Source organism: Diabrotica virgifera, chromosome 8 (genome assembly GCF_917563875.1).
Source record: "Diabrotica virgifera virgifera chromosome 8, PGI_DIABVI_V3a".
In the NCBI taxonomy this organism is placed as follows: domain Eukaryota; kingdom Metazoa; phylum Arthropoda; class Insecta; order Coleoptera; family Chrysomelidae; genus Diabrotica; species Diabrotica virgifera.
Window position 1 is genome coordinate 227,264,686 of NC_065450.1, and position 27,879 is coordinate 227,292,564.

The 27,879-nt window shown below is 33.8% G+C and overlaps 1 protein-coding gene across 1 annotated transcript in view; it reads left to right on the plus strand.

Annotated features, from left to right (window-relative positions):
• The window catches only part of LOC114331806 (roundabout homolog 1-like), a 776,276-nt gene that overhangs the window by 613,365 nt on the left and 135,032 nt on the right, over positions 1–27,879 (plus strand). The window contains exon 3 of the mRNA XM_050659727.1: positions 16,504–16,824. Coding sequence (XP_050515684.1) covers positions 16,504–16,824 — 321 coding nt within the window. The remainder of the gene's footprint in view (positions 1–16,503; positions 16,825–27,879) is intronic.

The following is a 27,879-nucleotide window of genomic DNA, read 5'->3' on the forward strand; positions in this document are numbered from 1 at the left end:
ATTTTAGTGAATTTTGGCGATAAACAATGATTTTAAACAAATTCGCAAAAATACATAATTTTTTCACTTCGTACAATTTTTTTTAGATCCGTTGGGCCTTTTTTTCTCTAAAATTGACTGTTGTCGAGTTATTAGCGACTTAAAATTTGAAAAACGCCAAAATAACCATTTTTAAGGTTTAATAACACGGTTAAAGATAATTATTGTGAAAGTCGAGCGAACGGCCGTGGAGTAACGGCATAATCTCTGGCCTCATATGCCAGTGCATGTGGGTTCGAACCCTGCTAAAGACAAACCATTTTCATTTTTAATTATGACACGAGCCGTCTCACCGTGCCTCGGAGAGCACGTTAAGCAGTCGGTCCCCCTGGGCTAGTGTACATCGGCACTAGTTACTTGAAACAGGTTTAAAGATGTAATTGGCGCCGGAACTGTTCGAAAGGCAAAAATGCCATACGATATTATATATTATGAAAGTCAGAAACTAAAAAAAATCACAGATTAAAGCTACCTCTATAAGATCCCGAAGAAATTTTTGTCATTATTTCATTAATAAGATATTATTTTTAACTATCAACTATGAGCGCTAACCGTGTATTGAGGCGGCCGTCAATGTGAATGCGAGTGAGATTCACCATTGGACGGCTGGAATGGTGCATCTCTTTAGCACTCACCATTGACGGCCGCCTAATACGCACTTAGCTCTCATTGTTAATAATTAAAGATAAAGCTTAGTAATAAAATAGTGACAAAAATTTCTGCTGGATCTTGTAGAGGGGGCTATAAACTTTGATTTGGTCACTTTCTGACTTTCATAATAATGGGTTTTAACCGAGTTATTAAGCCTTGAAAATGGCTATTTTCGCATTTTTCAAATTTTAAATCGCTTATAACTCGACAACAATCAATTTTAGAGAAAAATCACAAAATACCTTTTTTGCTCAGAATAACCCAAATGATCTAAAAAAAATTGTTCGAAGTGAAAAAATTATTTTTGTGAATTTGTCTAAAAAAATTGTTTAAACAATTTATCGATCAAGGTACTGCCTGGCACCCAGTAGATTTGTTATAAGACCTCTTTTTGAGTAAGTTTGTGCAAAAAATTCGAATCGAAGTAATTTACCTAACGGGGGCGACGATATAGCCTAGACTAATTTGAACATATACAGTAACATTTAATTTCTAGAATCGGCTGTTTGTGTGAATTAGAATCAACTTTTACTAAATGGCATTGGGAAGAGTATACTTTTCCTAGTTGGAGTCTACTTTTACTAGTAAATGTTGAATATAAATCTTCATTTTATATTTATAATCAACTTTTACTGAAACCAGCCGTTAGAGTTGACTCCAACTAGTTGGAGTCAACTCCAACTGGATAATCAACTTGAACTGTAACATATATAAAGGAAAGAGGCTTAGTAATCTACTACATAGGAGACTACATTGAAACAGATTTGTAATAAAGGAGCATAAAAAACATGAGCAAGAACATTAGCATTTGGTTGTACTGTCTATGCTTCTACATAAGTATTTTATGTTGTTTCTCTGTGCTAAACAAACACAGATGTCTACTAACAGACAGTGGCGACGCGTGACTTTTTCTGAAGTGTTACCAAAAGCAGATGCAAAAAATCTTATTTAAAAAAATGAAGATATGGCTAAATGTATATATACACTCACCGGCACAAAATTCCGCCACCCAAAATTTTTGATTTTGACAATCTATAACTTTAATATTTGTACTTCGATTTTCAAGATCTTTGCACGAGTTTGTAGGTACATGTATTGATGTCAATTGCCATTATTCCGGTAACAAAAAAATTTTTGCTTCGATGGCATTATACGGGGGTGAATGTAAGCGTTGTTTTTTCTCCTAACTTTAAAAAATTCTGTGGAAAAAGTGGAGGGCTGATTTTGTTTCATACTCTTTCTATATTATCCTGGAGGTATCACTAAGGTCTTGTTTTTTGAATTACATATTTGAATATCTCTTTTCTTGTAAGAGCTGTAATTAAAAACACTGCTTTAAAGGTTTATTTAATTAAAAATATCAAACGCACTAAAATTAACAAAACAAAACAAATTTAACAACAAAACAAAACAATTCAATAGCGGTTATCTCCACCTCTTGCAGCAACGACTGCTCGCAATCTGTTTAGCATCTAATAAAGATGTGTTTTCCTTGCCTGGGGAATAGCCCGATATTCCTCTACCAGAGCCATAACTGTACCAAATTTTCTGGAGGCCTAGAATGACGGCAAATAGCTTTTTTATTCATCCCATAAATGCTCAATGTGATTGAGATCTGGGCTTCATGCGGGGCATTCTAATCTTATCAATCCAACCTCAAAATTGTATGACGCAATCAGTGTTTTTACATTTTTAAAAAAGATATTCGGATAATTCAAAAAAAAAAATTTTGGTAACGCCTCCGGGAGAATATGACAGGACTATGAAATGAAATCAGCTATTCCATTTTTCCACAGAATTTTTTAAAATTAGGAGAAAATACAACGCTTCCTTTCACCCCTGTACAATGACATGCAAGCAAAATTTTTTGTTACCGGAATAATACCAAACAATATGAATACATGTACCTACAAACTGGTGCAAGAATCTTGCAAATTGGAGCACAAATAATAAAGTTATAAATTGTCAAACTTAATCAAAAATTTTGGGTGGCGGAATTTTGTGCCGGTGAGTGTAGCTGCAATAATATAATTTTGTATATCGCTTGAAACTCTCGAAAAAACAGATGTTTCTAGATGATGACAAAATTTTTGATCTTTTTTGGCAATTAATGTTAACAATTCCCTGTAATTGCCTCGATTGTCAGAGTACTCGCACTCAAAATGACCACGCAACGCTAGTTCTTGTTTGGCTCAAAAACATACAGTATCTATTATAAGTGTGCTAAGGATATACCTATCTATTTTTTTAACAAACTCATTATGTTTAGCAATATTTCTATCAGCAAATAAGTTTTCATTTTTACTCTCATTTTTGAAGTTATACTTCTTTAGGCGCGATTTCATTGAGGGTGAAATTTTATTAATCTGCGCGCATGCGCACACATGCAGTATGGAGTTCGTTACTAAATGTTTTAATTTATGTATTGATCAGTCCAAAAAAAGGTGTGGAAAGAATATATTAGTGTTTTTAAATATATTTTTCTACAAACGTATTAAAAATGCTATTTATAGCACTCCATAGGAGCGTTAAAAATGCTACTTTTAAGCACCGGTGCTTTAAAAATTTTAAGGCGTTGCAGTTAAAAGTGAATTGTCAAATTGTGAAACGTCAAAATATTTATATTTCATTTATTAACATTAATAGATATTAATAATACTTGAAAAAGGTGGTTTAAAAGGTTTTTTAAAATTTAATTTAAACTGTATTATTGCATTTTTAACACGTTTGTAGAAAAAAACTATTAAAATTTGTTAGAATATACAAAAATAAAAGTAGATGTTATTCTGATTTACGTATTGACAGTATAGGCAGTTTTGATGTAATGTCAAGAAAAATATAAAAATGGAATGTCAGTCAAGTTCAAGTAAAAGTTTTTGTAGGTATTCTCCTGTAATTGAGAATGAATAAATTATAATTGTTGATATATAAGACGTTTGTAGAAAAAATATTGTATGATATAGGTGCGTGTTAAAAAGTACATTTTTAAGGTACTCATGTGAATTGCAGAATGAGCGAAGCGATTCACACGAAACTTTCACATACGTGCCTTAAAATTGTACTTTTAACATTTATATCATAAATAACTATTATTATAATTTTTGTGTATTTGGACTTGTCTACCTCGGAAATAAGATAATAAGTAATATTTAAAGTATTTTATAATTCACTTCGTCTGTTTGTCACTATGTCTGAGAAATCTTGTAGCCCGGATAATCAAAAGGGTATAGCTCAGTGGTAGAGCGTTAGACTGGAGAGCAAGAGAACCCTGGTTCGAATCCTGGTGTTTTCTAATCTTTTTTTAATTTTTGTTATTGTTTTAATAAAAATGTTTGGAAAGTAGTAAGTAAAAATTAATTTAATCTTTAAATAAAATACAAATAAACTGTCGAAAATTATATTTATTTCATTGAAACCATACTTAGAAGTATAACTTCTTACGTGCGTACAAAGTACACACACATTCTTTTTTTTCTTCAAAATTATACAAGGAGAATTACTTTTCAAGTAGTTGATCGATTAAGAAGCGACACTCATCCATGTTTAACTGCACGCACACTTTTTATAGGTACTGTCACCAATTTTAAATGTGGTAACAGCCCTACTGATACACAGCGCGCTTATACCGGCGCTTCTTCAAAATTTTCAGTCACTAGCCGGTCCCGAGCGCCAGCGTTTGTATATAACCATTGTAACCAGAAATGAGTCTGGTAACAGAGTATAATAAAGTGCAACTGAGTCACATAAACTCGCCAATATTTTCGTGTCTACGAATAGTTGGCTATTTACTGAGTTAGATACTATTACCACATAATATAATAATATATTCCTATTGGTAAATAGAATTATTCATCGTCATAAAATATTTATTTGCAAGATTTTTAACTGTTACCGATGGTAACAGTGGTTACATGGACGCTTCGCCAGTGCTAACAGACAAGATAAAATGTAAGTCAGTCACTTCGTTTTTATCCCATTGTTTTGTGCAAATAAATCACAGAACACATAATAGCCGAAACATGAAATAATTGCATCCGAAGATACAACAAAGTATTTAATAAACCATTCTTGTCTCACAAGTTTCTGGAAACATGGACATTAACAAAGTTAATAAAACAAATAATAGGTCATTTCCCCGAGTCGTAGTCAAAGTGAGAGGTCGCAAAATACGAGAAATATTCAATAAACCCTGACGTAACGGTCCCGAATGGGGTGAATGCAGGACCATTTTATCAGCAATTTCATTCTGGCTTCGTTCTCAGTGTGTGATTGTCGTCCTCAATTACGAGGTGGGGTCGATGAATTCAGATCTTGAGCTCGCTCGGTGCTGACTTACGATATGGTTATGGCTGGTCGTCTGTTTTAAGATGGAGCTGGACTGTCCGTTTGGCATTCTTAGGTCTGCTATTAGTAAGAAAATATAGGTCGCATGTTTAATACGATAAAGTTAAGGACATTACTATTATTAATCGATATAACAGTCTCGTGTAATTTGTATTCCTTATACTCCGGTCAACTTACGCATCCGAGGCTACAAAAATTACCATCAAGCTGAAAATTGGCAGGATTGTTCAAAATACCATCATAAATGAAATCTAAAAAGTCCTCATAAATCCGACCCGTGCTAAAAATTTTACGCGGGGTCAAAGATCACCAAATATGGTTTTTAGCGATTTTCAGCGAATCGGTAAGTGTTATCGTAAAATTAGTTCTAACAAAAAATGTAGATTAGATAATTATCTTTAAAAAATACCTTATTACTTTTTTTCCGGAGAGCCACCGTTTTTGAGATATAACGATTCAAATAGTGGTAATCGTCATAATATGCGCACACGTTTCCACACCACCTTTGAGGTAGTGTACTTAACGCGTTTTTTTTTAACGTGGTTTCCCCAGTAGGCCCATTCCTCGGATCTGTTATGATTCTGTTTAATTTAAAGCTATTTAATAATTGATATTGGCAAGGGTTAAAAATGATAAAATTTATATAAAGCGGTATAAATTAAAAAAAGGGAAATTTATCAAACTGGTTCATAATTTTCTAATACCTCTGCTTCCCTTGTTCTTCTTCTCATTGTTCTTCTTCCTCTTCTTCATCTTCTAGTTCTTCTTCTTCTTTTTCATCTTGTGCTTCTTGTTCTTCTTGTTCATCCTGGGTGCATGTAAATTGTCCCAATAATGACACATCGCATGGCTCCTCGATAGAATCAAATGAATCCTCAATTGTTGGTGATTGAACATTGGAGCACGACCGGTTTTGACAATTAGTGCATGCTACCGAAAAAAACAGTCCAACTTTTTTGCAACCACATTTAGCGCTACATCCCTTTTTACAGTTGCAAAAAATTGTGTTCAGGAGTTTTTCCGGCGCAGGGGGAGAGTAAAGTTTGAATTGGTTCTAATGAACTGTCGACTAATTTCCATCCCCAGTCTTTTGGATCTAGCTAATAACCAAGCCACACTTGAACTTGGTAATATACCCGACAAAGATGTTGATGAGCAGCCGCTGAGGTTGGAGGAAGACAAGATAACTGCACTTGTTTTTTGTTTCGAGTACTTTTAAAAAAAACATGCATATCGAAACTTATCTAAGCACGTAGTTTTCTTAGGCGCTCCATACATAGAGAGAAGAAATCTAATTCCGTTGGAAATAACTTCTTGTGGAGTTGAATTAGTTTTTTTAAAAACTTCAGCACATTCAAGTAAATCTTGTTTTTCAAACATTTTAAAAACAGTCGTTTAACCCCTCCTGAAAAATGCAGATGTCGTATCACAGCCAGTTATTGCGTGTAAAAATAGTATATGATTTTGACATTTTGCAAAAGTAGATAAACTTTTCGATGAATATATTTCCGATTGGTTTTGAGCTTTTCCATGTTTTAAAAAAAAAGATAGTTTTTTCGATTGGAGTTCTACCAGTGAGTAATACGAGCAAGTCTACATCTTCACCTACAACAATAGTTGTATTTGTTAAGTTGAATTGCTCTATGGCTGTTTCAATTATCATTACTTCAGAATCATTACTAGCTTGTTTTACCGATATATTTTCAGCAATAAACTTAGCTTTCAGCATTGAAATGAACCGATATTTGTTGTGAGTATTTGCAAGAAATTTCTGTTGAGTGGTAGATACTGTCATAGATTGATCAAATAAAATATTAGAAGATGAAGATGTTGCCGAAGTTCTACGACGTTGTTCTGCAGCTCTAATATTTCTCGTAAAATCGTTATAGCCATCAAATAAAGTTGTCTTTCATTATTATGTTCAAACCCTTCTGAGAAAAGAATAGGTAGGGTGATTAGATTAGCCGACGAACGTGTTTATTCCTACAAAACCCATCTTTACAAATTGAACTAAGACGCATAAATAAAAAGTATTATTGTAAGGTAATACTTTGTCATATCAATTTACTATTTTTGTTGGGATTAAGCCGCAAAATTCAAATAATTCTTATTATTTTTGCGTTACATTCACTTTGTAAAGATTTTTTTGTTGGCACTGTAATATAATACAGCTTATACATTGCATCCCTCGGTAGACCGCAAGCTGTATAGTAGAAACATTATCATATTTATAATCTTATATTATTATGTGTAATATAAGTTAAGTTGACCGATAGAATATTATGTTTACTTGTATTACAGCTTCAGTGATGTATATACCTGGTGTATCCCTATTCCACGAACATACGCCTGTTTTGGATTACTTCGACAACGAATATTTTACTGTGCAAAATAATAAGAACGAAAGTAAATTGCAAATTACATTGTTGTTTATTGGAATAATTATTAGCGCCATTTACTTTCGTACTTCTTATGTTGCACAGTAAAATATCCGTTGTCGAAGTAATCCAAAACAGGCGTATGTTCGTGGAATGGCCCATACTAACTAATACATATATTATGACGATTAGAAGTCTTTCAACTCTTTGAATCGTTGTATCTTAAAAACAGTGGCTCTTAGGAAAAAAACTATTAAGATATTTTTTATAGATAATTATCTAACCTACATTTTTTGTTAGAGCTAATTTTACGATAAAACTTGCCGTTTCGCTGAAAATCGCTAAAAGCCATATTTGGTGACCTTTGACCCCGCGTAAATTTTTTAGCAGGGGTCGGATTTATGAGGACTTTTTAGATTTCATTTATGATGGTATTTTGAACAATCCTGCCAATTTTCAGCTTGATGGTAATTATTGTAGGCTCACTCCTATTTTTGAGTCTAACTAGACCGGTCTATTATCTTAGTAAGGAAAAAAATGTGGAATAAATGATTATCTCATTTTCCTGTTGCAAAGATAATATAAGTAACTTACAGTAGCTGATGGTCTGTCCGCTCCTTGAAAATTCACTGACTCTTACAACTAATTGAACTGCATTAATATCTTCTTCTTCCTGTTTTGGCATCATAATCCTGGATGGGTCTTTGCCTGTCTGGCTATGTCCTTCCATTTAGATCTTTCTTGTGCCCTTCTTCTCCATTGTCTTATTAGTATCACTAAGAATAAATAAATCGTTTTTTAGCGTAAATATTGATTCGAAGGTATTAGATACGACTATATGTATTGTTATGCTCTACTTTATCTCTTTTATTAGATTGATTTGCAAATTCTTATATATATATATATATATATATATATATATATATATATATATATATATATATATATATATATATATATATATATATATATATATATATATATATATATATATATAGTAAACTCTTAAATATTGGGGAAATCTGCAAGAAAGACTCTAATGAGTATCAATTGTTTCGCCGAACGTTTTCGCCAAAGAGAATTAATTTGGCTTCTTCAGGGCTGAAAGAGAAGAAATTATAATTAGCTACCATATATTACCTATTAAAAAAACATTGGAGATCTTACCGTAACTTAGAATTGTAGAGTTAGGATGTTATAAAAAACTTAGCTAGTAACAACATAGTGGTTTTTTTTGTTACTGTTAGAAAAAAGTTACTGTTAGAAATGTATGGTAGCTGTGAACTTGAGACGCAAAAGTGTACCCAAGGGTAACCGAAAAAACCCAATGCAACTACATTTTGAAGGAATTAATTCTTTGAGTTGTCGGCAATAACTAAATTTTTGATTGTTAAAAAGATCACATGTGAGGTTCTGTTTTGCCAGAACGCATGCGCTGACATGTCAAAGTAGTTCTTATGATTCTTTATAATGTCGTTAAGGTTCATTGGTGTAACAAGATGAAATTAATTACCAGTTTAGGGTAATATTCTTATTTCAGATTTTTCTTGTTAAAAAATTGTTTTATATATTATATTGTTCATGTGATGTTATTCTAATATCTTATTGAGATGTATATAAGAAAAGCAAGGGAATGTTATCTTTTTTTTTTTTTTTTTTTTTTTTTTAAATTAATGAAAATTATTATTTAAGTAGGTTAGTTATTAATGGATAAATCAGTCAAGTTAGTTCTCTGTGATGTTATACTTTTCTTGGTATCGGATTTAAGTAAGAAGTGGTATATATTGCTTAGATTCTTAATGTCACTCTTAACATTGATGGAAAAATCGTTAAGGAAAATATATGACATTTCAATGAACTCTCTTTTAGATTTATTGTTCTCACGGTGGAGAATTGTAGTGTTATTATAGTCCATGAGATGACCAGTGGAATGTACATGTTTGGCTAAAGCACAAGTTTTGCTTTAGCCAAACATGTACATTCCACTGGTCATCTCATGGACTATAATAACACTACAATTCTCCACCGTGAGAACAATAAATCTAAAAGAGAGTTCATTGAAATGTCATATATTTTCCTTAACGATTTTTCCATCAATGTTAAGAGTGACATTAAGAATCTAAGCAATATATACCACTTCTTACTTAAATCCGATACCAAGAAAAGTATAACATCACAGAGAACTAACTTGACTGATTTATCCATTAATAACTAACCTACTTAAATAATAATTTTCATTAATTAAAAAAAAAAAAAAAAAAAAAGATAACATTCCCTTGCTTTTCTTATATACATCTCAATAAGATATTAGAATAACATCACATGAACAATATAATATATAAAACAATTTTTTAACAAGAAAAATCTGAAATAAGAATATTACCCTAAACTGGTAATTAATTTCATCTTGTTACACCAATGAACCTTAACGACATTATAAAGAATCATAAGAACTACTTTGACATGTCAGCGCATGCGTTCTGGCAAAACAGAACCTCACATGTGATCTTTTTAACAATCAAAAATTTAGTTATTGCCGACAACTCAAAGAATTAATTCCTTCAAAATGTAGTTGCATTGGGTTTTTTCGGTTACCCTTGGGTACACTTTTGCGTCTCAAGTTCACAGCTACCATACATTTCTAACAGTAACTTTTTTCTAACAGTAACAAAAAAAACCACTATGTTGTTACTAGCTAAGTTTTTTATAACATCCTAACTCTACAATTCTAAGTTACGGTAAGATCTCCAATGTTTTTTTAATAGGTAATATATGGTAGCTAATTATAATTTCTTCTCTTTCAGCCCTGAAGAAGCCAAATTAATTCTCTTTGGCGAAAACGTTCGGCGAAACAATTGATACTCATTAGAGTCTTTCTTGCAGATTTCCCCAATATTTAAGAGTTTACTATTTAACTTATCTACAAAGATTACATTAATTTTTATATATATATATATAATCCTAAACCCATTTACCCTAAGGTGTCGGGTGTAATGTCTTTAGTTAGTTGCATGCACAACTTTTCTCCATTGCTTCTTATTCTTTGCTTGGTTTCTTGCTTGTTCTTTGCTGATTCCTCGTGTTTCTAGGATTGAGGTTACATTATCATCCCATGTCTTCATTGGCCTGCCCCTTGGTCTCTTGGTTTGTCTTCTGGCTTCCCATACTTTTTTAACTGGTCTTTCTTGGTTCATTCTAACCATGTGTCCATACCATCTCAATTGGGCCTCTTCAATTTTTTTTATAATTGGTTGGACCTTAAGATGTTCTCTGACTGCCTCATTTCTAATCCTGTCTAACCTGGTTATACCCATTATTCTTCTAAGAAATTTCATTTCTATGCTCTGTATTTTCGATTTTAACTTATCAGTAAGCGTCCAACTTTCACTACCAAAAGTTAAAATCGGCACAAACACCGTCTTGTATATGGACACTTTGGCTTTTTGGGATACTTCTTTTTTTTTTGACAGAAACGTACTTTTGATTGCGTGGTACATCCGAGCAGCACTTTCTATTCTGGAACTTATTTCAGTTTCTTCAGTTCCTCTGCTCTCTATTTGTACTCCCAAGTATTTGTAAGTATCGACCTGTTCAAGTGTATTTCCGTTAATTGTTATCTTCGTTTGTTTTCTACTTTTTCCACATACCATTACTTTCGTCTTCTCATTATTGATTCTCAGATTTCGTTTAATTAGTGCAGCGTTCCATACTTGTAAATTTCGATTGAGTGCTTCTTCATTTTTCCCAAATATCACTAGATCGTCTGCGTATGCACACTCTTAGATCCACACTGCTTCTAAATTTCTATGTCCGGCATATAACTTTACCGTTTCTGCTCTAGTTTCTTTAATTATGTCATCCAAGACAATGTTAAACAGTATGGGGCCTAGGACTCCTCCTTGACGTAGACCTTCATTTACTATGAACTCTTCGGATTCCATATTATCAGTTCTGATTCTGTTCCTTGTATGTCTATATATACTCATAATGGCTTGCCTGAGTTTGATTTTCACACTTTTCTTTTTTAAACATATGTCAATCACCTTCCTTGGAGTACTATCAAATGCCTTTTCTAAGTCTATAAAGGCTTGGTATAACTCGGTGCTTGAGTTCCGTGCATTTTGTATTAATTTCTTGATAGTAAAAATGTGATCTTGGATGCTTCTGCCTTTTCTAAATCCACTCTATGATTGTCCCATTTTAGAATCAACTTCTTGTAAAAGACGTTTTTCTAGTATTCTCTCATATACTTTGGATGGGATGCTCAGTAGTGTTATTCCTCTGTAGTTGCTACATTCGCGTCTGTCACCTTTTTTGAAAATGGGTAGAATAACTCCCACTTCCCAATCTTTTGGTATTTGGCTCTCACTCCATGCCCTATTACACACTTTTGTTAGCAGTTCAATGCCCTTGTCGCCCATGTTTTTAAGCATTTCCGATGTGATTTTATCAAATCCAGCCGCTTTACCTTTCTTAAGCTTTTGTATGATTTCCTTTATTTCCGCTATAGTTATTTCGTCTTGAATTTGGTCTTCCTGCTCTACCTCTTCTGGTTCTTCTGTGATAATGTCTACATCGTTTTGGATATTCAGTAGATCCTCGAAATATTGCTTCCATCTCTCTAGGATGTGGTCATTGTCATGAAGTAAGTGTCCTTCTTTGTCCCTTATTTGCTTTGGTGTTTGTGGAGCCTTTTCGATTCTTAAATTCTTCAGGGTTTTAAAGAATAACTTTTCGTTAGAGTGGTAGTCTTCTTCCATCTTGTTTCCGAATTCTTCCCAACTTTTCCGTTTCGCTGCTAGTACCATATCTTTGACTTTGATTCTTTGCAGTTTGTATATTTGATAGTTGTCTGCGGTTTCGTTCCTTAAATAATTTTTCCAAGCTATCTTCTTAGACTTCACTTCTGCTTTTATTTCATTGTTCCACCAGTTTGTACACTTTTTGCTTCTGTTATTTCTTGTTATCCCGCATACTTGTTTACCACCGTTTAGGAGTGCTTCTTTCAGTATTTGCCAAGTTTGGTCTAAGTCACCGTCATGTTCAGCGTGCTCTGTTAGGTAGTTATTAATGTAGTTTTTAAACTTGTTTGCTGTCTCCTTGTCTGCTAGCTTATGTGACCTGATTACTTCTATAGTAGGTGTATCATGAGCTTTACTTGTTTTCTTGGTCTCTTTCGTTATTAATTCTTGTCGCACTCCCAAGCTGGTCCTGGCTACAACTAGATAGTGGTCACTATATAATTCAGCTCCTCGTTTTACTCTAACGTCCTTAATACATTGTCCATTGTCCTTCTCCATTGTCTTATTAGTATCACTAAAAATAAATAAATCGTTTTTTGCGTAAATATTGATTCGAAGGTATTAGATACGACTATATGTATTGTTATGCTCTACTTTATCTCTTTTATTAGATTGATTTGCAAATTCTTAATTTAATTAATTACTCAGTTATTTTAATTACTGCTTATGTAAAACAAAACCAAATTTAAATTAAATTTTCTAATCAACTTTATTCTCAGGGCTATTTTATTGTTGATGCTTTACCTTTGGTTTGTGGCTTCTGGTATCTCTAGTTGCTTACTCCATCCAATACAAAACAGGGAAATTAAACACACTTAATGTCATATAAATGTTAAATATACCATAAACATAGGATTTAAAAAATATGCTAAAATCTAAATTTGTTTGATTCTCCCACACGTACTCTTAGCATGTTGCGAAAGGTCCCTTTCGTCCAAACTGCTTCACAAACAAACAAACAGGACTCGCTCGAATTCTCGACTCAGTTTTCTCTCTGCTCGATATCTTGTGCAAATAGATACCAATCGGCTACTCGTTCTAGACAGAAACAGGAATCTTCTTCGGACACAGGAAAATTAACTTCTCAAACCGGTCAACGATTTCGTTTCAACTTGATTCTGCTTGCAAAGGCCAATTTCACCGCTTTACACTGACTCGAATCGAATTATAAGATCCTATATATTATTAATATAGGTATGCAAAGTCCGCATATAGTGTGCTACTTTTTTTATAAACAAAATGGCGCCGACAAATCGTATTTTTTTCAATTATTGCTCTATAACTCCGAAAATTTTTTAACTTTACACAAAAAACACTCAAAAAAAATTCACCCCAATTTAATTCTGCATAGAGTTTTTCCCGATTTGCTCACTTTTCAAGAACTGGACTGCTGTCTCCAGATATTTATTACACAGTGCCCATTTTTTCTCTCGTCAAAATCAGACTCAACACTCTCATCCCTTCCATCCATCCTTTTCCACCAATCACAAAACATCCTTTTCACCCACTACCCATATAATAATTTCTTAAGAACCAATTTAATTTGTATACAACTTTCCAATTTGTTGAAACGTTTTACATGTCTGCTCAAATGGGGACAAGGAAAGACTATCTACTAAGATACTGGGGGGTCGAAATGGGGCTAGTAGAAGGAACAGACACGCAAACCTTCATGCGAACGGCAGCTCATTTTTTGTGCGTTGGCAGGTCGTAGGTTCGTTGGGAGGGGTAGGAGGGTTTAAAGAAGACTAACTACATAACCAAATAAGCAAAGGATACTTACACAGACTTGAGGACTTTCCTACTATTTAAACAAATTGGGACGCCGTTTGAAAAATCCTCAAATTCTCATATCGAGTACTTACTGGAAACCAACTGGGAGACATTCCTCGTAGATTCCTCGTTGGGGTCAAACTGGGCTACATTTATCTTTATTGGCTTCTATGCCATTATATTTTCTTCTGTTCTAAAACTTATTCACTTGTATTAGATATCTGTTAATAATTTTCTTAAATAAAGAGGTTACAGAAATAAAGATGTGTACATTTTATAATGTTTATTTAAACCTTTATACCTTTTTATTTTTATTTTGAGAATAAACACATTCTCAAACATGAAATGAACAATAAAAACAAATATATGGTTTTACAATTCTTAACCTTATTTTTAGCAGTGTACCAAAACAAAAATTTGACATGGCTGTCAAAAGTCACTGCCATTTTATATTTACTTTACAATAAAATTTCCGAGAATCCATGTTGAAAACAAAATATTTAATTATGTAAAACCTTTACCATTAATATCCACTTGTGAATTATTTAAAATAAACATTATCCATACCTCGTTAAAACAAAATCCTTGTCACATGTCACACTTGGAACTTCAAAATTTTCCATTCGAGATTGGGGGGAGGGAAGACATTCAAATCATTACAAAACAGGAACTTACGGGAATTCTTACTGGAACATGTACAAATCCAAAACATCATCATAAAAATAGCAACAGCTACACAAAGGACAGGAATGTTACCATAACACCATAAAAACAGGAAACCACGCACTTCTTTACCGGCAAAATAAACTGCGTAACAATAAAACTGTTTCACAATAATATATCCATTAAAATGCTGTGAAACTATTGTCATTATATTCCTTGTCAAGTTAAAAATCCTTAAGGCCGGCAAAGTGCGACTTTCTGCGAGTCTGTTAGTCGAGTTCCATACTAAAAGATGTTTAATATTCGAACATGTTTTTGGAACTGATCTTTACATCGTCACGTCTCTCTCGCGTCCAAACGATGCATTTCTTCTCGATCGTTCGACCAAAACTATTGACCAATCGTCAACTACAACTCAAGGATCTTTCAAAATTCTGACCAATAATATCATAGGGTTTTTAGCGCTCAAAACTTAAGGGAAATATACTGGGATTTTTCAACGGATCCTTCCAGAACAATAAATGTTTATACAAGTAAACAGGAAATTTCCTATGATTTTACTATGTTGCGAAATACTTTGAAATATTTCGAACAGGAGCGGCTTAGGAAATTTTAAAGATATATAAACTCGCCAAAATATATTAGAAAAATAAATATTTTTCTTGGGATAGGATTAAAATTAATGGATATTTTATATAAAACATTGTAGTAGAAATCCATCTGCTACATTGTTAAATTCTCGGAGACATCAAATTACTTTCGTTGTTTCAAAATGCTAAACAAAGAACCTTACATTCTAAACTCAATAAATTTGTTTATCGCTTAACCTTCTTCGAATTTTTTATAAAATGTCTTATTGTCCATTGCAAAACGAAATAAAACTGTATTGTCTAATCTGACCGCACTATTGTTTTAAATCCGTTCAAAAACCCATTAAGAAAACTACCTTAACGATTTCACTTTCTGCGAACACACTGATTACTAACTAAATTATCCTATTATAATTTTTGTCATATACAGGGCGATGAAAATCTATGATTATTTCGTGGTCTCTGATATAAATTTATTTTCTAACTATTTCCCAAAAAAAATTATACAACAGTAAATTTCTTAATAGAAATACTTATACTACGATTACTACATTTAGACCGAAATCAAAGAACTTGCGTAAAGTAGAGATATTACCCGGTCATATTACCCGTAGGCACGCCAATGGTGAATATAAAATTCTTAATTGTATGTCAAAAAATGCGCAATGGCTATCTCTTAAAATTTACCAAATTTCATTTGCATATCTCAACCGGTTTTAGAGCAATAAATAAATCGTCAGTATGTAAGAAAAAATTCAACATCCCGTATCTCGGAAACGAAGCATTTGCGGACATATGTTTATAAAGTGAACGGACATTATTTTTCATGCAGAATTACCCCCTAAAGTTTGTCGCACTTATTTCGAAACACCCTGTATTGATGAAGAACGTTGCTAGTTGTTAAAGTACCTTAAGAAAGCCTAAGGCTACAATTGAATTTTAACTTCAATATTTTATATATGCTGAAATATTCCATAGGGTGTTCCGAACTTTGAGGAAAAAACACAGTATGATTGTTGCACCCAATATACAATGACATTTACTTGTTCAGCAACACTTTTACCACATCGATATTCTTAAAGAATAATGCTATAACATATTAAAAAAATCACTAAAATCGAACAGTTTTAGGAAATACGAGTCATCAAAAATGTCCCATTTTTAAGGTGGTGTGTTAATTTTGATGCTTGGTGTACATTGTTTATGTAAAAGTAATATATTTTATTTTTATTTCAATATGATTAACATTTTCTTCTCTTTCAGCTTACCACCACTCCAGTCACCAACTACCCCGTATCACCGAACACCCCGTCGATACGACAGTGGCGCGCCACGAGCCGGCCACCCTAAATTGCAATGCCCAGGGCGATCCTGAACCTACGATCACATGGTACAAAGACGGCCAAGTCCTGAGGACGGCTCCTCAGGACGCGAGGTCACACAGAGTGCTGCTGCCTGCGGGAAGTCTGTTTTTTCTGAGGGTAGCCCAGAGCAGGAAGGAGTCCGACGCTGGGACGTATTGGTGCGAGGCTAGCAACGTAGTGGGCAAAGCCAGAAGTCGAAATGCTACGCTTACTGTTGCCGGTAAGTGTTTTAAACATCTTTAGTTTGTAAAATAGTGACACAAAGCTAATATTTAATATTCACTCATTGATACAATTCACAAAAATACTTAACCCCTTAACCTGCACACTCGAGTTAATTCGAGCGCGCTAAACTGGCCAAACTGTGCACACCCGAGATAATTCGAGCGGTATTATACTTTGTGTTGCTATAATTTTTTATACACGAACGCAATCGAAAATTGAAAATAACAAGAAAGCAAAAAGAAACAATCGTTTATTGATATTATTTATAATTTATATGGTATTTTAAGCTAAAACGCTATTTATTAGTATCTTTAAAATATCCATTTTATTTTAAATGATACACAGTAACACAATTAATATTTGGTGGAAGCCCCATTTTTGCCAATACAACTTTGCAATCTTCTGTTCATAGATAGCATCGATCTCCTCATGTTAAATTCAACAAACTCCTCCCATGCCTGCTCAATTGCTTTCCATAGTTTAATTCTTTGCGTGGCCTAAAGTTGCTTTCATTTAATTTCTTTGTCAACTCTGCTCACATATTTTCGATGGGGTTAAGATTTGGAATCCAAAAAGGCCACCATTCTCGAACAATTCTACTCGTATGCACCGGGAAATTGTCATGTTGGAAGATGACGTTGTTATTGAGGAATTTCTGGAGTATCTACTGATGGCAACATTATGTTTTCAAGAATATGTTTGTAATATTGAAACAGGCTCAAAAATCACAGCCTAAATATCGCAAAGTCCGACCCTGTCGTTATAGATAGAAATTCGACGTAATGTAACACCCAAGGCGTTTCTCATAGACCACTCGCAAAAGCGAAAAGATTAATATTCTACGAAATGCTAGATGCCTAAGTGGGTCATTTGGCTATTGCAGTAAGTAGAGATACAAAGAGATTTTAGGGCTTCGGAGACACGTTTCCTAGGAGTTGTTTACTTTGCAACAGGATGTGTCTCATAAAATAAGAATAGGAGATATTGCTAAGTGTCTGAATTATAGAAATCTAGGAACCCAACAGAAATTGCAACGCAGTAAATTTCGTGGAAACCCTTGGATGGGTACAAAAAGGACAGCGATTGTGATTGGCCGAAAAAGAAACTTATGACCATAATAGGATTACCTAAGTATTACTTTCCAACTACCCGATTGGTAGGGAAATGTTTTGGATAGCCACTATTGGTCAAAGTAGGTGATGGCTGTCAGAAAGGGAGGTGAATTTAGGCGAGAAAGTAATCTTGTCCGAAATTAGGACAAGAAGAGGAATTAAGTTCCAGCGGGCATGCAGTAAAGACGTCCAGTTTTTTTTGGTCTGTGCCGAGTTAGGCTCAGAATGGAATCTTGAGGATTCTGTAGTGAAAGTCGCAAGTGCGATATGTTGTCGTAAATACCATACCGGTATATTCTTTGTGTTGTGTCCGGTACAATAATGTAATAGTGTTCCTAGTACGGCGTTTAGTATGTCTCTTGCAAAAATAACTACTTAATTCAACCTTCGCGGGCGTAGCTCCCGTTTAGCATGCCTTCTGCAAATTAACTTAATTCAATCTTACCGAAACGTGATTCCCGGTCTTTTGACTAAAGACAATAGTCTAAACAAAGTATGTTTTATCATCGAGTCAGTGTGATGTATCACTAATAATTAAATACGCAGTTACTTTCTTTTCATAAAACAAGACTATGGAATTTTTATTTTTCATATAAATAACAGTTATGTAATGGTACTTTAAATGTAAAGTGAAAGTGAGTTCGTCGCAACAACCAGAGCTCTAAAGAGCTAACCGATCCAGCACCATACAGCAACAACAGATTGTTCACCAGGTATTGTGATAAACTTTATAATTCCTGTTTTTCTTTTTCGAACTTTTAACGAAACGCGAAAGACTTAATTTCTTTATTTTTCTAATCAGATCAGTTTTTTTTACAATTTTCTACCTGAATAAATAATGATAATTGTGTTTTAAACTTATTTCTTATTATTATCTTTGCACAATCCATCTCTGATCCTTATTGTAAGAGGACAAGCAGACTACCTCAGACACCAAGGGTAAGTACCGTTACTATACAGAGGGATACCATTTTAAGTAATTTTTTGTAAATCTTATATAAATATATAGTAATAGATTTTGATCTATTAATGGCGCCCAAAAATTAATAATTTCTTTTCTTAATCTTAAATATTATTGTAAGAACTCACTCCCTAAATTCTCTGAGACTAGAGCTACCGAAGCATTAATAAATTATGTAGCACGAATTTTGTCAAGTCTATGTATATCATTATGTTTATCTAATTTGTCGTGCTTCAATATAATCCTGAATTTTTCTTTTATATGAGAAGAAGACACCCGGACCTTCAGCACTTATCCATTCCAAACATTGATCAAGAATTCTCCACTATTTCTTAAATGACGGGTATATCGTTCATTAGACCTATGATTTCTCGACCTATAAATTCTGTTTCGACCGTTGCTATTTGATTGAAACACTTTTTCATCGAAAAATGCAACGTTAGACCAAAAGTTGTCTACACGACTTATGAATTCATTACAAAATGCAACTCGTCTCCTCTCCGGTACAATTTATCAATTCACTTACTTTAATCCCTTTACGTGCAGTGCAAATGCTGCAAAGAAATGTTCTCTCGTCTTGTTGCTCTGTGGAGATTTTCCGTCCTCTTGAACCACCCCACTATGCTATAATAGAGTGAAAACGACCCATCTGTATTTGATTTTCCATGTGTACATATATATTATGTTCAAAGCTGTTGCCTTAGTGACCAACCTTCTTCGAGTTTGAGAATTGCTTTTGGAAAAGATGAAAGTCCAGATGCAAAATTTATTAAAAACAGTAAATAATAATTTAAATCTGAACTTTTCGTGGAACTACTTTCTAGTAACATCCTAAATCTCTGACTTTTACAATTTATAAACGACGACGAATAAAGATGGCGAAAAGGACTCTACAATATGCAGTCACATTTCGCTTTCATTCATCTAGATTGAATTCATACGGAAAAGATCCGAAAGTTTGTTCCTAGTACTCAAAAATCTGAGTAAAGATAAAAGTGAAAGACAGTTAAGGTTTCCTTTCGATTCAGAGGCGGTTCAGTATCCCCAGACATCTGTTTCTGTCTTTAGGCTTCCTTCAGTGCGGCCACCTGAATTGCTTTTGTTTTTGCATGTCATTTAAATGCATTCTAGGCAGATTGGATGCGTTTAACAGCTTTTTATTTTATTTTTCAATAAGCGCGATATTTTTAACAAGCTCTTTGATATTTAGCAAATCCGTACGATACTGATATTTTACAGTATTAGAATGTAAAATAGAACAAGAACAAGAACAATAACAACACGATAAAAATTAAAACAAACGACACCACTACGGCCAACATACAAACACCAGGAGGAATCAGGCAGGGAGACAGCCTCAGTCCATTTCTATTCAATATGCTAATGGATGGATGAAATAATAGAAGATGTGGAATCGCTACAACTAGGATACAGACTCGGCCACAGTAGAATCAGTATAGTGTGCTATGTGGATGATGCAGCCCTGATTGCAGAGGACGAGGATGACCTACAAAGACAACTTTATCGATCCTATCAAGCATGTCGACGACTCAACATGAACATATCCACGCAAAAAACAAAATGCATTACCATTGCGAAAGACCCAATTAGATGCAAGCTCGTGGTAGAGGGGAAACCCATAGAACAGCTAAACCAGTTCAAATATCTAGATGTAGAGTTATCAATATCATAACCCAGCCAGCGACCTAAAAGGAGAAATTAACAAGGCCGCTGTCTTGTCCGGATGTTTGAGAGATGTGGTCTGGAATAACCCATATATGAGAATGGACAACAAAGTTAGAATTTATAAAACTTGCATCAGACCTGTTATGACCTATGGCATTGAATCAAGAGAAGACACCAATAAAACCAATGCATGCTACGAATAGCCGAAATGAAGACACTAAGAGCAATAGCAGGGAAGACAAGAAGAGATAGAACACGAAACAACATCATCTGGGAACAATGTGGCGTGCAAGATATAGTCAGATGGGGCAGGCAAAGACGAAGAGAATGGTTCAGTCAAGTAAAAAGAATGAAATAGCACATACTACCAATAATTGCGCTAGAAGGAAAACCAGCAGGCAAGCGTCCACCGCCGGAGAGACTTCCAAAAAGATGGAGAGATAACTGGCAGTCTCCCTCTCAAGAAATACTTCAACGTCGGAATTGACAGATCGACAGATCTACAACAAGTATAAGAAGAAGGAGAAGAATGTAAAATGGAGATGTGAGCTATTCAGTGACCTACCTCCTTTAATTTCAGCATCTTTCTCTAAAATATATTGTGATTTAAATACCTTAAATATTTCTTTATGGATAAAAAAAGTAGTGAAGTGAATGAAGGAACCCTCTATGTGTCCTCCTCATTTTCCATCTAAAATTATAATTGAAAAAACTTATTCAACCTTCGCAAAGAGTCTTTCAAGAGTAACTTTTCTTCGTCATTAAATAAAAATCGATGATCGGACAGCATGGTCGCATTTAGAAAGAGGCCAGACCTCGAGGGATTCTCCGGATAGTCCTTCAGGATGAACAAGGAGGACGCCAGGATCAAAAAGGAGCTTATTTATAAATGGATTTTGTTTATTCTGTGGGCAAACCCGCGGGCCTTCCAGAACGGCCCTTTCATTCGATGCATTTCCGGCAGGACTGCACATTTTTTAATTAAATTAGGTCTTTTGGACGGAAAGATAACGAAAACGTCTAAAAGAAAAATGTTTTTGTGTGGTTTTTGCTGTTTTTTTTTTTATTGAGAGTAGCAAAAAGGCAGTTTTAATTTATTTTAAATTAATTAAAAGTGACAAAATTTTAATTAAAATTAAGATTTAACTTTGATTCGACCTAAAGACTAGTGTATTCATACAAATTCGGTTATTAAAGCTGTTAATTCTTTGTAAATTTAGACCTAGTACGATTATTAAGGACTTCTTATGGACAAATATAGCTTGTTACAATTTACATAACAAAGTTATGTAAATTATGGGAAAAAAAGTGTTTAATCTCAAATAATCATCATTCATATCCGATTTAAACAGTATATATTATTATGTACATAAGGTGTTGCAGTTTGAGGAATGATGAGTTGTTCAAAGACTAGTGTCTTCGTATCACACATTACATTAAACTATTATATTATAAATATCTTATCATCATGTTATTGTCGTTGCTTAATGACGCTCTTATCGGATTTATTTGCCGCCGGGCAGTTTGTTTAATCTCAAATAATCATCATTCATATCCGATATTAAACAGTATAGATTTATCACCCCATATATCACATGAACCACTTTGTTATTGTATAATTACATGTGCGGGTTACTAATTTTGTTTAATTGTTGCAAATCATAAACAATATTTTTGGCAATGGACATTAAATGTGCTGACTACATAAAAACCTTTGTTTGAAAGTCGTGTCGGCTATGACCCAATTTATCCTGAAGCTCAGAAAGAGCATGCATTAAAATCATTCACTAGAGTCAACTCAACGAGGCAAGATGTGCATTTAAATATATTACTTCGAGTCAAGTCAAACAGTCAACATGTAGCATCATCAGAGTAGTCTCAGTTTAAACTTCATACGAAGCGTATCAGTAAAGCATCGTCTCCCGGGGAAACCCAGTGCCACTTTGCATAAATAAATTATCTACTTGGATTTGGTGTTTCACTAAAAGGCAATAGATCACCAGCTGAGCCCGAAGATTATACACAAAGAAGAAAAAATAGTCAATTAAGCAGGCGATACAATATACCTAGCTCAATATGAAGATAGTCTGGAAAGATTAGTCCACAGATTTAACATAAGAGCAAAAGAATTCGATATTACAATTTTATGTTGTTCTGAAGCTATTTTCTTATGACATTTTTATATCAATTACTTTTAATGGGAAATACGCCACAATTTTACCAAAAAAATGATTTTATTAACGTTTCGAAGCCCAAATCGGGTTTCGTTGTCAAAATACAAAATAGTAGTATTAGTAGAAGTAGATTAAAACAGTTCAAATAATATGTCAATAATACGTAGATAGGTAATCCATGTAAAAAATTATAGATGCATACAAATTTTTTTTTTGTAAGCATTTATTAACAATCAGAATTACATATTCTATGAGTTAATTTGATAACAAGTACAATAACTTATATCAATGTAGTATTGTACACTAAAATGGCGTTATGAGGTACATCACCAAGGGTTTCACCTCAGTTTCAGCGAAGATCTATGGGCCATAATCTTCGCAATCTTCTGTTGTTTAGTGGCTGCAGTAATGGTAATATTAATTGGTTGGGGTGGCCTTCCAATTTCTCGTGGTGTCTGTTGGCTCTTTCTTGAATTACTGTGCTGACTAACGGGATGTTTAGGTCTGTATGAAGGGTTTGGTTGGAAATGTACCACGGGGCATTTGCGATGGTGCGTAGAATTTTTGATTGAGTTCTTTAGATAATTTTTGTGTTTGATTTGCTGGCACAACTCCATAGTTCTATACCGTACGTCCATATAGGTTTGATGACTGTTTTATAAATCAGCAGTTTGTTCTCAATTGAGAGTCGACATTTTCTACCTATAAGCCAATTAATTTCTTTCACTCTCAACTCAATTTGTTTCTTCTTCTTTAAAATGTGTTGTTTCCAGTTTAATTTAGAATCAAGATGAAGCCCCAGGTATTTGACGATATTCTGTTGTGGTATGTTGACTTGATTAAGGCTAATATTTGGGCATTGGTCTTTCCTTAGTGTGAAAGTTATATGTGTTGACTTAGTTTCATTAGCTTTTATCTTCCATTTCTTTAACCACTGTCCAATTTGGTCTAGGTGTTCTTGAAGTTTTTAATACTGCAGCTCTTGGATCCTCTTCAGTTGCAACTATTGCTGTGGCATCAGCGAAAGTTCCAATGGTGGTTTGTGGAGAGGTTGGTAAATCGGATGTGTACAGTACATAAAGATGTGGATCCAATATACTACCTTGTGGGACTCCTGATTGAATTTTGTTACGGTTTGATAGTTCATCCTCCACTTTAGTTTCAAATTCTCTGTGATTTAGATATGATTTTAATAAGTCAAAGTGTTTGTTGGGTAGGGATTTTTTGATTTTATAAAGTAATCCTGGGTGCCATACCTTATCAAATGCTTGGCTTGATGTCCAGAAAGGCTGCTGTGCAACACTGTTTATTGTCCAAAGCTCTATTAATTACATTTGATATACGATGGCATTGTTGCACTGTAGAATTACCTTGCCGGAATAAAAATTGGTGTTCTGGGATCCAGTTTTGGAATTCTAGGTCTCTCATAATTCTTTTAAGTAACAGCTTTTCAAGAAGTTTTGACATTATTGGCAGTCAGTAGACTTATTGGGCGGTATGATGAAACATCCGTTAAAACTTTACCAGGTTTCGGTATCATAATTACTTGGGAAATTTTTAGTGATATAGGCCAATAATTAAGTCTTAAGATTGCATTTAATATGTACAATAACTTCAGTATACCTTTTTTAGGAAGTTGTTTTAGCATTGTTGCTGTTATGAGATCAGTGCCTGGTGCCTTCTTTTCATTCAAATGATTAATTTCATCTTTGATCTCCTTTGGTGTAATTAAAGTTAGTCGCTCTCGTTGATTAATTGGTAAGGCTAGTTCCTGCTCTACTTCTTGTACTTGGTCATTGTCGTGTGGCTTGAAGACTTCAGTTAGATGTTCAGCAAATAAATCAGCTTTTTCTTTGTTGCTTTTTGCCCATGGTCCTGGTGGTATTGAGTTTTTGCGAATTGGAGGTGAAGTATTTATTGGTTTATTTTTGTTTTTGATTGGTTTCCAGATAGAGTTATCTTGACGCGAAAGGTTTGATACATAGTTTTCAAATGAGTTGTTTCTCATCTGTTCTAGAGCTGTTTTTAAGTTTCTAGTTTTGTGATTATAAATTGTCCTGTCGTCTGGTCTGTGAGTTCTTTGCCAAATTGATCTGGCTTTTCGTTTTTCTGCTACTAGTCTTTTTATTTCAAGAGGAATGTTGGTTGAAATTTTTTTTTTGTCCAGGTTGAGGTGTAGACTGTTTGGCAGGATTTTGAAGTAAGTTGGTTAGATTACTAGTTTCTGTTTCTATTTGTTCGGGAGTTTGCAATCTCACTAATAGATTTACTTCCTGTTCTATGATTAGCCGGTATGTGTCCCAGTTTGTTTTGAAGCTATGCAGTCGAGGTGTTGGTTTTTTGATTATCACCGCTGTGCTAATCATATATATACAAATACAAATCATATATAATACAAATAAAAAAATATTCTTTCATGCTAATTCTAATTTAGAGTAGATATTACTGCGGTAAGTTTTCCATTTAGAAAATTTTAATCCTTTATTCCAACAAAACGTTTCCTCATTAGTCTAATACGCCATAAACGATTCTAATTTATTAAAGAATGACAGCGAAAATGAGTACCAGACACGAAACAATCCGTTTTCCTCTTCGCCGTCTCTAAGCCACTTAGAGAATCTAATAAATCATCAGTTAAATTCTCAAAAGCAATGGATATAAATTTTCGACGTCTATTTTTCTTCCAGAAATATTTTAATACCAGTCGGTTTCTTAAGATATTAGAAGTAACATTTGTTTTTAATTACACGCATACAGGGTGTCCCGAAAAATAGTGCGTTCCTTTAAGGTATGGAAAGAATACACAATTTGGAACAAAAAAGTCCTATACCATTTTTTTCTAAAGTTAACCGTTTACAAAAAAAAGTTAACATTGTTTTCCATATACCTGTATTTTAATGTTTGGAAATTTTAATAAACTGGCAACATCGTACGCACTACGGAATAATAACATAATAAGAACTCGTTTGTGATTGTGATTAACAGTCTTTAAAATAATCCAACCATAGTAGGTAATACTTATGTATTTACTATTTGTTTACTAAAATTATTTTCTTTTGAAATGTATTGAAATACCTATTGCATAATTTTAAACGAATTACATATCTTTTAACATAAAAACATCTTCTAACTGAACTAGTATTATGTATTTAGTAAGGTTTAAATGGGTTGAATGCTGAGTATTGCTGAGGGCTTTAACTGAATTACATAGTTTTAATAGTTTACAGTGGAACTTAAATACACCAGATAATGTCTCACTAATTTGTTTACTTGTGAACTGAAATAACTAAGTTGTACTTACTTGAAAATAATTATTATACCGAATAGATCTTTCAAGTAACCTTTCACAAACACCATTCATAGGTAATAACATAAAATAGGTAATACACTCACTATTCGAAAACATTTTCGGCATTGACACTAAACAGGATTCTTTAAAACTATCTGTTTACTATCTATCTTCTATCTATTAATTTACATGGTCTATGCTTAAATTTGCGTACCGCACATAGTTGTCAGATTTAAATTTGCCTACCAAAATACATTTTAATTTTTTGGTCAAACGGTTGCATTTAGAAAAAAATGTTATAATAGTTTTTTGTTCTACATGGTGCCTTCTACCTATACCTTTAAGGAACGCACTATTTTCCGGGACACCCTGTATACAAGTATTCGAAAAGCTTTCGTATTATCAGATAGGCATCTGAGGTTATAAAGTATATAAGAACGGTTATAAGACCAATAAGAGCCAAAAGAAAAAGCAACTACGGAGTGGTGTATACAAACTGACATGTAGTGCCTGTTAGTGCCGTTAGTGCGTTGCCGCTCCTGCAATACTTAGAGCAGATTTATCGATGGATTCTGATGTAGTTTTGTCTTCTGAATCCAAATCTGAAAACGGCATTTCGATATATCTCACCATCTTCGAGATAATCGACCTCAAAGTCTAAAATGTGACGTCACAATCCTTTTATTTTCTGCCGACACACTAATCGTCAGCTGAAATCGTTGCTAGTAAGTAGGCTAGTTTGTTAATCTGAATTTGTTAAGCAAAGCATATGGTAGGGGAGCCCAAGCGGAGATTTTTGCAGTTACTCGAGCGCGTCAGATTAGCATATGGGGAGAAACCTGGTAGCCTGCAGATGTACCTCTACCATATATTGGCTCTTAACACAGGGGAGTTCGTTACGGGGGGCCGGAAAAAAAATCTATCCTTAAAAATACTCGAAGTTGTCAGATTAAGATAAGGTAAGTTAAGTACATGCAAGAGAGCGTATATTTCCAAAATCTGACGATTTGGGCTGGGCGTAAGGAAATGGGTGAGTCCCAAAGTTTCACAAGAAAAAAGCGAATATTTCGCGAAATGAATGACAGATCGAAAAACTAAAAAATATGTGCTCAATATTTTTTAAAAATCTATCGAATGATACCAAACACGACTTCCCACGGAGAGGGGTGAGGTGTAAATTTAATATTTTAAATACGAATCCCGCGATATTTCGCGAAATGAACTTCAAATCGAAAAACTGTAGAATAATTTAATATTTTTAAAAAATCTATCGAATAGCACCAAACACGACCCCACTTAGGGGGGGGGGGGTGGCGGTTATTTTAAAATCTTAAATTGGACCCCCAAATTTTTATTGTAGATTTGAATTCTTTACGTAAAAATAAGCAACTTTTTTTCGAGACATTTTTTCGAATTATGGATAGATGGCATTATAATCGGAAAAAACGATTGTTGGAAATGGAAAATTAAATTAAAAAATGGCAAGCGCCCACTAAAATGGAAAACTTTACTTAACTCTTTTTGGTTTTAGGACCTACTCTTCACAACCCAATAGGTCCCCATCACGCTCGAGTGACTGCACATTTAGCATACTTTGCTCCCCTACTAATAGGTTATTTACACTTCGTGAATGTCAAACTAAATTTTAAATTAAGTATTAATAAAATATCAACGACATTTGATAGTGAATTTAATTATTATGTAAAATAAATAAGATGTTCAAAAATACAATTTGAGTTTTAACTATTTAGAATGGGAAATAAGCCACAATATTATTAAAAAATGATTTTTATTAACGTTTCGACGCCCAAATCGGGTGCCGTTGTCA